Source organism: Monopterus albus, unplaced genomic scaffold, assembly GCF_001952655.1.
Source record: "Monopterus albus unplaced genomic scaffold, M_albus_1.0 scaffold7.1, whole genome shotgun sequence".
Lineage (NCBI taxonomy): Eukaryota > Metazoa > Chordata > Actinopteri > Synbranchiformes > Synbranchidae > Monopterus > Monopterus albus.
In genome coordinates, this window is record NW_018127887.1 from 616,527 (window position 1) to 630,013 (window position 13,487).

The 13,487-nt window shown below is 42.3% G+C and overlaps 1 protein-coding gene across 2 annotated transcripts in view; it reads right to left on the reverse strand.

The window, feature by feature from the left end:
- Positions 1 to 957: 957 nt before the first annotated feature.
- rfx7b (regulatory factor X7b) overlaps positions 958 to 13,487 on the reverse strand; it is a 13,219-nt gene continuing 689 nt past the window's right edge. Inside the window, exons 2-10 of one of the 2 annotated variants that reach the window (XM_020623350.1) lie at positions 10,908 to 10,941; positions 9,683 to 9,768; positions 9,279 to 9,317; positions 9,067 to 9,189; positions 8,842 to 8,958; positions 8,314 to 8,398; positions 8,016 to 8,223; positions 7,241 to 7,536; positions 958 to 7,150 (exon numbers count right to left, since the gene is read on the reverse strand). In XM_020623350.1, coding sequence (XP_020479006.1) covers positions 3,815 to 7,150; positions 7,241 to 7,536; positions 8,016 to 8,223; positions 8,314 to 8,398; positions 8,842 to 8,958; positions 9,067 to 9,189; positions 9,279 to 9,317; positions 9,683 to 9,768; positions 10,908 to 10,941 — 4,324 coding nt within the window. In that variant the 3' untranslated portion in view covers positions 958 to 3,814. The remainder of the gene's footprint in view (positions 7,151 to 7,240; positions 7,537 to 8,015; positions 8,224 to 8,313; positions 8,399 to 8,841; positions 8,959 to 9,066; positions 9,190 to 9,278; positions 9,318 to 9,682; positions 9,769 to 10,907; positions 10,942 to 13,487) is intronic. The other variant, XM_020623358.1, reaches the window with a different exon arrangement.

The window sequence follows — 13,487 nt, forward strand, 5'->3', positions numbered from 1 at the left end:
CTGTATTAGGGGTATATGGGTGGTTATTAACAACTTCACTAACATGAAGGATACTGTTACTGTGTTCAAACAAGTTATTGACATGGTTTGACAAAGAGGAGAAATATTTTACTTCTCTGGACACAAACAATTTCCTTCACTTTCACAAAGCCTCCACTGATGTGGAAATGATGGTGAGTTGTCCGTGTTATTGCCTAAAATAAACACAAGAGTTATATGTATTGCTGCCTCACTTAACTACAGGTTTATAGTTTTATCTTTCATTCTTTGAGAAATCAGTCAACTTATGCTGTTAAATGTTGTGGTGTGGAGGTTGAGTTGACCACTGGTCTGGCTAAAGGGTTAGGCTGTTTGGTCACAACCACTAGGGTTAAGGCCATTAGCATGTTATGAATATCACAAGGCCATGGGAAAGCTGAGCAGAGGACCCACAAACTGAGCTCTGATTGGCTGGAGCTCGTCTCTAAGAGAGACCACCCCCCACTGACCTCAGAGGTCACCTGAAGAGTTGATGACCTCTGACCTTGTACCAAGAGGGTGACAGAAAGGGTTTGTATTTGCATAGACTTGATTGCTAACAAAATAGTAGTGTGTGGTGTTTAATCTAAAGCAAATACACATTACCGTTAGCATAAAATTTGGAAAAATCAATACCATCACAAGTTGGGGACAATCAAATCAAATCATTTTGTCTTTTAATGACTGTATTAAAGAAAGATCCTAGATTCCTTTTCTAAAATCTTATCTGGTGATATTTTAACATTACTGAATGACACCTAATACAGAAGTTATTTAGCTAACAAATCAAACAACTCAACAATTGATGCATAGTGTTCCTACTGTTAAACTACAATGACCACTAAGTCCTGTGAGTTTACTTTTGCTCATGCTTTGAAGCACTTTTTTTATTTACTGCGACAAAATACAAAATCATTACCTCTTCAACACACAAGAACATTCTTTAAAAAAGGTTTATTGGCTTTTAAAACCACTTTAAAAATCTCACCAGTGAGTACTTTCCATTGAAAAAAAAAAAACAACGCATTTGCAATATTAACAAGCTACTGTACATTAAGCAGTACACCAGACAACACCACAGAGGAAGGGGTTTTTTCTACTACTGGTAGAAATGGACAAGATAGTAACAGAGATGGTTCTGGGTCAGTCAAAGTTTAACAACATCGCTGCTTGATGGAGCTCCTGTACTCATGAAGAGGTGCGTTTCCTTCATTCAAATTCAAATGTCAGTGCCTTATTGTTAAAAAAAAAAATTAAGAGAAAATGTTTCATATCTTCACAAATGCATTTTGCAAAATAAGAATATGTAAAATTGACAAAAAACAGTCAACATAACATATAGAACAACATTAACTTAGTAAACCTCACACAACAAAAGTAACGTAACTCTTGAAACTAGCACTGCCAGTCTGGTTAACAGAACCTGCCCAAATCACAGAAGACAGTGGTTACCAAGAATACAAAGTATAACAGAAGTTGTCACACATGCGTGCGTACAATCATTTATAAACATAACGAGCATGTAGGTTTTAAAAGGTTATTTCACTTTTTTCCCCCCTCAATGCTTTATATTCTCATGTATGAGAATGAGTAAGAAATGTGTATCTCACTGAGATTAATGCACATTTTGCTACAAGACAATTAGTCATTTTCTGACAATTCAGTTAAATTTCCTTACTCAACTTGTCATAAAAAATTTTTTTTTCATTTTTTTTTGCGGGCATCCATCATAACGTTTGTCCATAAAGATGTGTCAAAGCCATGTGTCATAAAAATTTAGTGCAATTATGTGAACCTCCAAAGTTTGATGAAACATGAGTAATCGTTTTTTTTTTTTCCAGTGTCTACTGAAAGGCTTCGAGCACAATGTCTGTTGCAGAGATGTTTGCAACCAGCTAGCATTATCACAACTTTTTCTCAATATACCATGCTATTGATCCTGCTCAAAGCACATATCACTTCTGCAACTGCAGACACCTAATATCTTTGAATAGAAAAAATAAAATAAAATAAAATCAGCAAGTGAGACCAGACAGCATTACTTTTACAACACATTGAGCCAGAAATGTAACACACAACATACAGTATCTTGCCGACTACAGATCTGTTAAGCTTTTTATCTTTTAAATGGCACATACTTGGCTAGAATAATGGCCATAATATAGTGTCTTGATACATCAAATCTCTATGTATCTATCCTATTTACAGATGGAGCTTAAACATGACTTATACAACATTGACAACAGCCAAAAACTCAAACAAGCATCCTACTGTATCACACAGCCTACCTGGCTAGCAGTGATGTTCCAACATGCTTTCAGGTCCATGGTTACCTATAAAACATAGGACAGCAACCATTTCTCAAATTTACATACTGTACATAGGTTTTATGCAACTGAATCCTTTTCCTCAAATGCAATAAAACTCTTGTTTCTGAGTCTGCCCGCTTTCCCAGTGTTGCTGATGTTTACTAGGAGTGTCTCTGTATAATAATCTCATATGTTATTCAAACACATCATCTTTGGTATGGAAATAAGACCGGATCTCCACAAACATAACTTCATTTCCTCCGATACTCAAGATGACGTCAAAGACATACGTCAGCCTCTAACCTTCTATGTAACTAAGCCTTCTCCATACCATTTATATTCTTATCCAAGCTTGGATTTTTTTTTCACGCTAAAATGAAAGTGTGCCTGCCATGGTTTTTGTGAAATGACAGCATATCAAATTCCTCTAAATCCATCACTAATAGGGGCACACAGTGTAGTCATTAACCTATACAATATGCATCTGTATTGTAACACTGCAAAAACAAAAATGGAATAAGAAATAGTACAGAAAATACCAGAGTAACAGCTGCCTTGATATGATGAAGCTCTGGATGGTTCTGAACATGTCTTAACATTATACGATATACAGTCTCTCTAAAGATGGCATAAGGCCTTGGACTTTTGGGAATAAGGCAGCCAGTTGTTGATTCCTTTCAATGTATAGTCCACAGAGTGGCCTGAATTCCCATCTTCTCCCTACTGATTCATCTACTCCCTTTATAAGATATTAAACAGTACAAGAAGTATAGGCTTTAAGAAAATTTCACGCTTGGACAATGCTCAGATGTGAATCAGTTCTTCACTGATTTGGTATATGATAAAGTATAAAGATTATGTCATAAATTCAGCACCTGGCAGCAGAAGATGCTACCCTTTTTAATATTCAAATATGGCAGGCAAATGTACTACAACTATTATGTGCATATACTACAATCCCAATATTGTCTGCATTTGGTTGAACTGCACACACTGTAAATAGTATACAACAGCAGATGTTTTTGGTGAAGTCTTTTGTGCCAAATGGAGGAGCAAATCTCACTTTCATTAAGGGTTCATTAAATACAAATATTGCATTATTGACTGGTTATAACACGGAAGATTATGTTTCCCTTAATGTTCATAACATACAAGTCTGCTCTCATACATTAAGTGCGTGCTGCCACCAAGTACTCGCACTTTTCCTTGAAATGCTTACATTTCTGAGTTCAAATGAGGGAGAAAAGTGGCTAAATTGAACCTCTTGGTGACAAATGAAAAAAGAGAGAAGTAACTAAACAGGAGGAGAGATTTTCTGGTAAGCCTGGCACTTCTAACAGAACAAATGTCCAGACAATTCTCAACAAAGTGTAGTTTAAAACACATGTACTACACATACATACATACATACACACACACACGCGCACACACATACACACACCAAACAAACAACAGAGAACAGAAATTATACAGAATAAAAGATAACATTAGCCCAGCATCTCTACTGTAGTAGGCTGGTCTTTACTTTCGAGCCAGTCAAAACCAGAGTTCACAGTATCACTGCATATCTGCTGAAAAAGTGGGTCATTCTTCAGTTCTTCCAGTGTTGAGTCTTCATATTGTTCCTGCTGTTGATTAGGATCAAACAGCAGGTTGGTGTCCAATGTGTTTAAGTCAGTGATGCTACTGGACAGATCTGACGTCAGTCTGATGTCGTTTGAGAAGTCAGACGCCACGGCATTGAGCTCTGAAGCTACCTGATCTACCAACTGGGAACTGGGGTTGACACCATCATTCCCCAACAGGTCCTTGACAGTGTTGTTGAAATCCAGCTGTTGTTGTTCATCCTCCACCTCTTGTTGCTGTGTGCTCTGGAGGAGGAGCTGTGGTTGTGTCTGAACAGGATTCTCCTGGAGCTGCTGCTGCTGGTCTTGCTCACTAGGACCCACTTGTGCTTGGCTGTCCCCAGTGGAGAAACTCATCTGTTCTCCACTGTTAGTGGCGAGAAAGCCATGCTGCTGGAGCTCAAAGGCAGCAGGGCTGGAGCTGACAGGCAGCTGGGTCTGGTGAGCAGTTCCTCCAGCGAAACCAGGAGTAGTCTCCAGGATCTGCGTGAGGTTCATACGGGCTGTGTAGTTAGACGGGAGATTGTTAATACCCAGGCCACGAACAGAATCATCCCCATCAGCTTCCATCTTGCTGAGAAGAACATTGGTGATTTTGGTGGTGTTGCTCTGACCCTGCACAGGCAGCATCTCACTCTGCATCATGATGTTTAAAGGTACAGACTGGCTCCGCTGGACCATGTTGTGGACAGAGCTGACTGTCTGGCTGTTGGACAGGATGCTGAGCACTTCTGAGGTGATAGGGGAGTTAAAGGGTGAAACCACAGCTCGGGTGGTGGTGGTGGTGGCCGTGGTAGTGGTCGGAGGGCCGGTGTTGCCACTGAAGTTCCTCTGGCGCACCGCAGGGCTAACGCTGCGGCAGCGGAAAGTACTGGACGCAGATGAGGTCGATGCTTTGCCGTCTAATGGTGCAGGCACAGCAAAGCTCTCCTGTTTAGTGGGAGTAGATACACCCGTTGCTAGCTGCTGCTGCGTTTGTTGCTGTTGCTGCTGCACTGGGGAAATGGGAGTCAGTCGGCCAAAGTGAGAAACATCCTGTCTTGACTGGGCTTGAAATGACTGGCCAGGAATTGCAAAGGCATGCGGCTTACGAAACTGGTCATCAACCAGATCTTGGTAGCTGGGCAGAATACCAATGCTATGGTTGGACAAAGGGCCTCCAGAGTTGCTGTTATAGCGGTTGTTGATCCACTCGAGCTTGGCCTTGTCAGGGTGCGTTGCCATGGGCCTCTGCATGGGCTTGACAGGGCTGCTGGAGACAATACTGGCGTCATGATACCCTGTCATGCTTGAGTTTATGGGTGTGAAAGCAAAAGGGTTCCTGCACTCCACTGGGCTCGGGGGTACGCTGCTGCTGCAGTTGGACAGTGGGGTGCTGATAGGAGTGTGGCGACCCATGGCACCATCAACAGGAGTGACCGGAGCCATGCGGGAGCAGGGGCTCTCTCTTGTCATGCTGTGCCCAAGCGTCATTTCAGAGGTTGGGGTAGGTGTTGGGGTTGGTGTTGGAGTGGGTGTTTGGACGGGAGTGGTGCTGCTGTGGGCAGAGTGGTAGAAGGCAGTGCCGGTCTGGTGAACATTTAGGAGAGAGTTTTGACTGCTGGCTGATTGGCCTTGTAGAGACTCGTCAACACAACCCCCAAACAGACCCTTCAGCTTCATTTGCTCCTCCATTTGGACTAGCTCTTCCACAATGCTGTCCTGGGTCATGTCATCATCATTGAATGGGAAGTAGTCCATGTTGGGCTGTGAACCTGAGAAGTCAACCATGTCCTGCGTGAGGGTAAGCTGGGTTGAGGTCTCGGGGGGTTGAGCTATAATGGAAAGTTGGTCAGTAGGGGCTTGCTTGTGTTCTGATGGTATCTGCTGGGCAAATGCCTGCTTCTGAAGCTCGTCAAGCTGTCCCTCCTCCCATATTGTGCTCTTTAAGTCACTCATCACAGAGGCTTCATGTGCTCCTGAGTTGGCGGTTATGGCATGAGGGTCCACGGCGATTTGCTGCAGCAATGCCTGATCAGACGGGTCACTTCCCGCTGCTCCAGTGCTGGTGTCAGTGCTGAGAGAATGATCTTCTTGTTTCACCACCATAGCCTGGGGTTTGACAACAGTCTGGGAGTGTGTGATGGGCGAGTCGGAAAGCGCAAGGATCTGCGTGGGCCCTGTGGATGTGTGTTTCAAAGTCACTTTGCAAGGGGCGCTCTCTGGCCTGGCAGGGGTTCCTGGTCTGGGGATCTTCTTCACTGCAACACTGACTCCAGGTTTTGGACTGTCAACTACAGTCAGTGGCTGCTGGGAGATAAACACTCTCTTTACAGGAATCACATGGGACTCCCCGACCGGGCCTGCGCGCTTCCTGGGGCTCTTGGCATCTGGGCAGGGATCCTTCGATGTTGGGGTAACGGATGAGCCACTAGATGATGTGTTGCCATTGGAGTCCTGATTATCAACAGTCAAGTACAAAGTACTGTCATTGCAGTTACCGTTATTGCTGCCCTGAGTCCCAGCTACAGCTACTGAGGTGGGAGGGGATAGAGTGTCACTTTTTATTCTTGCCCCTTTATCTGGTCCTGGAGAACACTTAACCAGGAAGCTTGGCTCACTGGCAGCCCTCAGCTTAGGCACTCTGTCCTCTTTGATGCCACCAGCAGTTTTCTCTGTGCTAGAGGTGGGGTTATTGTCACCCTCAGAAACCACTTTGGGGTCGGTTGAGAAGGCCAGGGTGGAAGCTGGGGCATTGGGTCGAATTGCAGGAGACTGAGGGGTAGCTGAGCTGCCGCTGTGTGACTGCTGGGAATCATCTGAAACAGCTGTGGTACTCACACCCGCTGAAGCCGGACGCACAGCTGTGCTGCTGCTGTTGCTGCTGGGAGCCAGAGCGATGGCCGTCATCTTCACTACGTTGACTGAGCCCACATGAGAAGTGGGCATCACAGTTTTTATGGGGCTGTTCGTGATGAGTAGGGTGGGTGGTGAGCGCAGCGTGATGGCACTGGTGGCAGAGGGCTTGGGCAGGATTTGAGCGTACCGCGTACCGTGTCGTGCCAGCCGATCACCCACAGGACTAGCTGAGATATTCTGGGGAGTTTTGGGGGACTGTTTAAGAGACTGAGTGACCACTTGGAAGTTCACAGGCAGCACTTTTCCCTCTGCTGTCCCGACAGGGCTGGGCGAGGTCATCAACTGCCTGCTTCTCTGTACCTGGGATTCAAACAACAAGAACATTAAATTGCACTGATGTGCATTTATGAAAAACATATCTGAACATAAGTAAAAAACTCAGCCACATACCGTGACTGGGCTGGGGACAGCTGCTACTACAATGCCTATGGTGGGCTGAGGGGAGAGCAGAGCAGGGCTGCCACAGGGGATCGTGGGGCCGGGGGTACTGGCCTCTGTTCTCTTGACCTGGGTCTCACTGGGAAGGGGTGAGTGAAGCTTCTGCTCCTGCTGCTTCTTCTGGATCTTTCGCTGCAGTTGCTGCTTTGCATCAACAGAGGGAGAGGGCAGGGTCTTCACCTGGGGCTGGAAAGAGTTTGCCTCAGCTGTGGGCACAAATGCAGAGGCTGGGGTTGGTGTCTTCATTCCTAGGAAGGGAAGCAAAATTGTGATTAGCAAGGATACGACGACAGCAAAGCCAATCAAACCAGCTGTGGCAAGTAGAGGCAGTTTCATTGGTTCTAGACTCATAGGGCCACAGCAAAAACACAGCTATGAACAAAATTGCCAAGCATTTCAAATTAATAAAAAGGTTTAAATTTGAAAACCCAAACCCATGTATTGGAAAAAATATTCCAATAACTGCTGTTACTTTTCAACCTTAGGTGCAGTCCCTGTATTGCCATTTATCATTCATTCTCATTTGTCAGCAAACCACTAAACTTGATACCCAAGGTCAGTTCAATGTTTTGATTTTAGGCCAGCTTTTATTTTGTTCAGTGGCCAAGTCTGGACTGTTAAGAATACAATAAGCAACAGTTTCACACTATATTGAGTGTCATTACACAATTACACACACACAGATGTAACTAAAATGACCACAATAATGGATCAGAGACATGTTTACCTGTGGGTGTTCCAGTCATAACAGTGAGTGCAGCCATGGACTTAGTACCAATGTAGTGGCTATTGAGCAGGAAGCGGGCCAGGTCCTCCACGCTGTCAAACTGCCGGCTCAGGACCTTTTGGGCCCACTCGCACACCAGTCCGCAGGCTGCAGATCTCATTTCATCTTCAGCGCTCGGCGACTGGCCCGTTGGCTCCATCAGCTCACACTACAGTCAGACAGAGCGAAGCAGCGGGCGGATGAGCAAAATTCTAACTAGATTTACTTTATGTTTGAAATGTTTCACACTGTAACTTACCCCATCTCCAGATTTCTGCAGATCCAGGTTGGGTAAAGATGGCATGTGAACAAAAGCTTTCTTCCTTAACCCGCTATAACAGTATGTGAGATGAAGTTAAGGCTTCTAAAACAAATATGCTGATGTTATGTTGAGTCTGGTCATGTTTCTAATCTATCCTCTGGTAGTCTGTGCATACACTTTCCCTCTGGATCACAAGTATTATAATTTTTCCAATATCTATAACAGCAATCCCTTAGCATTTGTAAGATTTACAACATTTTAAAAATTAACATTATTTTAGGAAACTTGATTTCTCACTGGCACCTTGTTGACATCCTACGCACCTGAAAAAAAGACTGTTGTGTGTGAACTTTGAAGCTTGTTACATGATAAAATGAAAACAAAGAGAGAAAAGTACTGAAACGGCATCAAATCTTGGCACATAAAAGAGATGTCATTCATACAATCAACCAAATCAAACAGAAAAAAACTGAAACAACTACTCTGGGAGACTTTGTAGACAGGTTCGTCACAACAAAAGGATATTTAGATTTGCCCCTCATGCCCAGTCGACGTGCTTTCATGTTAGGAAAGACATTCTTCATGATCTTTCCAAAGTCTGCTGCGCTCAGTGGATTGTAGCCGAGATTGTCACAATAGCTCCTGTAAGAGATGGGAACCCACTAAGACTTTATGAGGTAACACACATACAACATCAGTCCCCTCCTCTGTTCCCCTGCACCACCCCAACCCCAAAGGTCACACACTCACTTGTATTCATCGTACACCTCTTGCTTTGGGAGGGAAGTCTCTGGGTGTTCTTCTAGGTGATTCCGTATCCAGTTGAATGCATACATCTGTTGAGTACGGCTTGACGACATGGAACTCGCATCACTGAAATTGGCGCATAAGAGAAATAATCTGGTGAGGCAGCGGCCTTGACTCGCATGCATCATTTCTTGTTAATACAGAAACTGTAATACCATAATCCAGGAGTGGAGGACCCCCTCTCATTCTCAGTCCAAATGGGCAGAATTTGGGGGTTGGGGTGATGAATAGATATGGGGAAACAAATGAAACACAGACAGCTAGGTATAGCAAAAGTCTACATTTATCAGTGGTTTGTTTCATAATCAATCATACAGCGATAATTTCGTACGAAGAACACAACGCACCGGTGACCAATGTAGGATTCGATTTCATTTCTGGGAGTCTAAACTGTGTCTGTGTAGCAGCCACTGGATAAGGACTTGAATTTTTGACAAGCAATGAGACAGCAGTACCAGAAAATGTAATGGGAGCAACAACAAAGCAGCTGAATGTGTGAGACAAGAAAGGCCAAAGAGCAAAGTGGAGAACTTGGGGCAAGTGCGTGTCTTTGACGTACCTTTTATCATTGCCACTGCTGGGACCAGAAGGCAACTTAAGGTAGAGGTAGAGTTTTTCGATGTCTGTAAACTTCTCAACATCTTGCTGTAAAAATATCACAAAGGAAAACAGTCATAACGATTATTTAAATAAAAATCAAATGTTAGTCTATTAGCCTAAAACTTTCACATATTTCACAAACAGAATGTGCTTCATGAGAGGAACACAGAATGAAGACAGACGGTGGCATCGATCAAATGCAGCAAAATCTTATTTCAGGTCAAATTAAGTCTTTACAAGCAGACGGGCAGTGGTCAGACAGACACAAGTACAAAGGGAATTTAGATATGTCCCCGAAATTAAACGTTAAACTCCTCCAACTGGGCTGGACAATATTCTGTTATATAGAATACTGTTTATACCATGGGAATATTAACGTACATTTAAGTTTTGATAATATCTAGCCCACCACAATCTACATGCGAGACATGTATTTAGGTGTTAGTTGGGTCCCATAAGCATCAGCTGCCCTAATCTGATGTGTCGAAGCATAAGAGGTGCTAAAAGGTGGATGCTTTATCAGTACTTGTACTGAAAAAGACAAAACCTGCCTATCGAAATCTGCCAGACAGACTACTGCAATTAAAGTACAGATTTTTTTTTTTTTTTTTTTTTTTGTGGCAAAAAAGCTTCATCGCAGTTTTGATGTCACTGTCACAGATTTGTGATGACTACAGAGCACGTGACACTTCAGCTCAAATAAAAGTCCATAAATAGATCCACTTTTACCAACTTCAAAAAAACGACACACTGACACATCTGTGATTGAAATAATAACACCTCAATATACTCAATAACCAATAATATTGACTAATTACAGAGATAAACACCTTATTTTTGTACCTGCCACAAAAACTAATGAAAAACTGGAACACTGTGCATTTTCAGCCCAATACTGTATAATGTACATCAACATAATGTGCACTATGTTATCATCATTACACCCTTTTTTCCCAGATCTATTGCTGTGATGCAAGTAACAGATAAGAAATTTTAAGCATCATTGCAGGGTGACTAAGCCACTTCATCAGGCTAAAGCATGACACATGCACAATATATTCTTTTTAAACAAAAGCGAAGTTACACACCTGTTCTTATACAGGTACACTATACGTGACTCTGGTAATTAGGGGCACAGTTTTCAGTAACATGCAGCAAAGACATAGTTTGTCACTGATACTCACCAATATGCTGTCCACTTTTGATTGTACAGCTTTGCTATAGAGAGAACAAACATCAGAAATGTAAATAGACATGACTTGGATTAAAATACATTGATATGTGCATAGTTTTCTAATTATGTCAGTTTTTTTTCAATTCCTGATTTTTATGGTGCAAAAAAAAAAAAGCTACTGCATCAGAATGAGTCTTCAGTCGGACATGACTGGGGCTTATTGAATACAAAGACTGAAATAGCCTAAATTATGATACGCAGTTGTACGTGCTATAACAATGTTTTTAAAAAAGCCACACAGTAAAGTGTGACTGAAATTAAGATGGTGACATTTTACCTCCACTCAGTTGCCATTTTATTAAGAACTGACAGAACAGTTCTCCTCCCTTCATGAAGGTGATAAGGTTTGCATTTTGTTTTGTTCTGCATTATAGGGTGGACAAAAAAAATCTGAAACACGTGTCAGTATAACACAATAGAGCAGCACAAACAACAGCCTCTAAAACTGGGCCTTCATGGATGAGGATTTATTGCATGACTGCTGCATTAGGTTTAACTTGGTGTACCTAATAAACTGACAACTGAGATATTACTATATGCAGTGGCTTTGGAAAGTCTCCCAACTTCTTCACCGTTTGCACACTTTAAAAGGTGAATGTGCCTTCGATCTACAGACAACAACCACAGTTGTACTGAAACAGTGGAAGCGTCTTAGAATTCTTTTTCAAATTTAGTACAAAATTTTTAATATCTCATTCACATCAGATTCAGACCCTTTATTCAGTACTTTGTTGAAAAACCTTAAACAGCAGTTACAGCTCGAAGTCCTTTTTCCTCACAGACCCTTTCAGAGTCTGCCAACAGATGTCCTACAGGATTCAAGTCCAGGTTTTTGCAAGACCATTCCCAAAGCCATGCCAGCACTATGTCGGCTGTACACTTTGTGTCATTGTTGCGCTGGACCCACCACTTTTGTCTGTACTCTGTGGTCACATTTGGCTTCTGCAGAGAAGCAACTCAGCGTCACGATGCTGCCGCCACCCTGCTTTGGTGGGGAGCTGATGTTAGCCAGGTGAAAAACAGCACCACACACCTGATCTTCTCACTGACCAAGGCTCTTGTCTGGACACACAGTTTGGCTAGATGACCAGCTCCAGGAAGAGTCCTTTGAACTATCACAGTGATGGAGCCCACTGCACCCCTGGCAACTCAGAGCTTTGCAACTGGCTTCATACATTTGCCATGGTCTATGCGTTAACATAATTTAATCATAATTCCTTTGTCTTTATGGCTTGGTCTCTGGTGTGAAAGGTGGGACCTCATACACTAATAACATTAAAGATTCTGCCATGACAGTATTTATAATGTAAGGATCATGAAACTAAAGATGCCAAATGGAATTCAGCCATTATTTAAAACTGTGCTTTTCCAATGTGACAAGTCAAAAGGACTTCTGAGAATAAAAGCCTATTGTGGGATTTGATAATGGCAAACATTTCACACTAAGAACACAAATAATGGTGGACAGTAAATATAGTGCAGGGAATGATTTCAGACGCCGAAGCAGCAATAGCTCAAGGAGAATCGAAACAGGTGCATTAAAGGAAGCAGCTGAGTCCCACCAGAGGAGTCTGAATACTTAAGTAAATGAGACATTTCTTTTCTTTAGTTCTTTTTAAGACAAATTTGCTAAATTGTGTTCATTCATTTGCCCCCTGTGGGTTATTCTGTGTAGAAAGATGCAAAAATTTAATTAAATCAGTTTTAGATGATAAAATGTGCAAAAAGAGGAAGGTATGTGAATTATTTCAGGTAACCTTTATATTTCCTAATAATTTCCTGAAAGTTTCCTGTGAAGCATCACGGAGTTTGGTACCAATACTGATTTTGTTTTAGACTGTCCACCGAGTTGTGTTAAAAATGCTCAATTTAAACTGCTGTAAATATTTACTATTCATGTATCTTTATTATTGATGAATTGTGTGGTTGTTTGTAGACAAATTTCCCATTTCACGTGTGTAGTTCACCTTCTGTGTGAATAAAAGCCTAAAGTTTATGCTAGTTTAGCATATGGAATAACTACTACTATTGATCACTCCATAACTTCACACATAATTAGTACCAAATTACATGTTTTTCCAGGAAACATTTTAGGAAATTATTTAGAAATACACTGCAATTTGCAGAGCTGTAAAATAAAGTGTTATTATTATTTCCACAGTCACTGTACAGTAAATCATAACAGGTGCATCGATGTAGATAATAAGTGAAATAACTACTGCACAGTGATCAGGAATCAAACCTGAAACTAGATGAGTAATTTCTAAAGCCACCATAGAAAACAGAGAAATGTAAAAGGGTATTATTATCAGAAGGAGGCCTCATTTATGCCAGATCTTATTTCCAGCACAGATCAGTGTGGAGCTGTCTGGTCTGACACCTGTCACCCTGAGCATCAGCACCACCGGTGGGTTTGGTGTAAACTAGAACATGGCCTCCTGTGGTTCGATGCTAATGATCACAGGTCCGACAGCTGCACGTAACCCGACTTTAATGTGTTATTAACGCATGACCACCAGTCGGACACTGT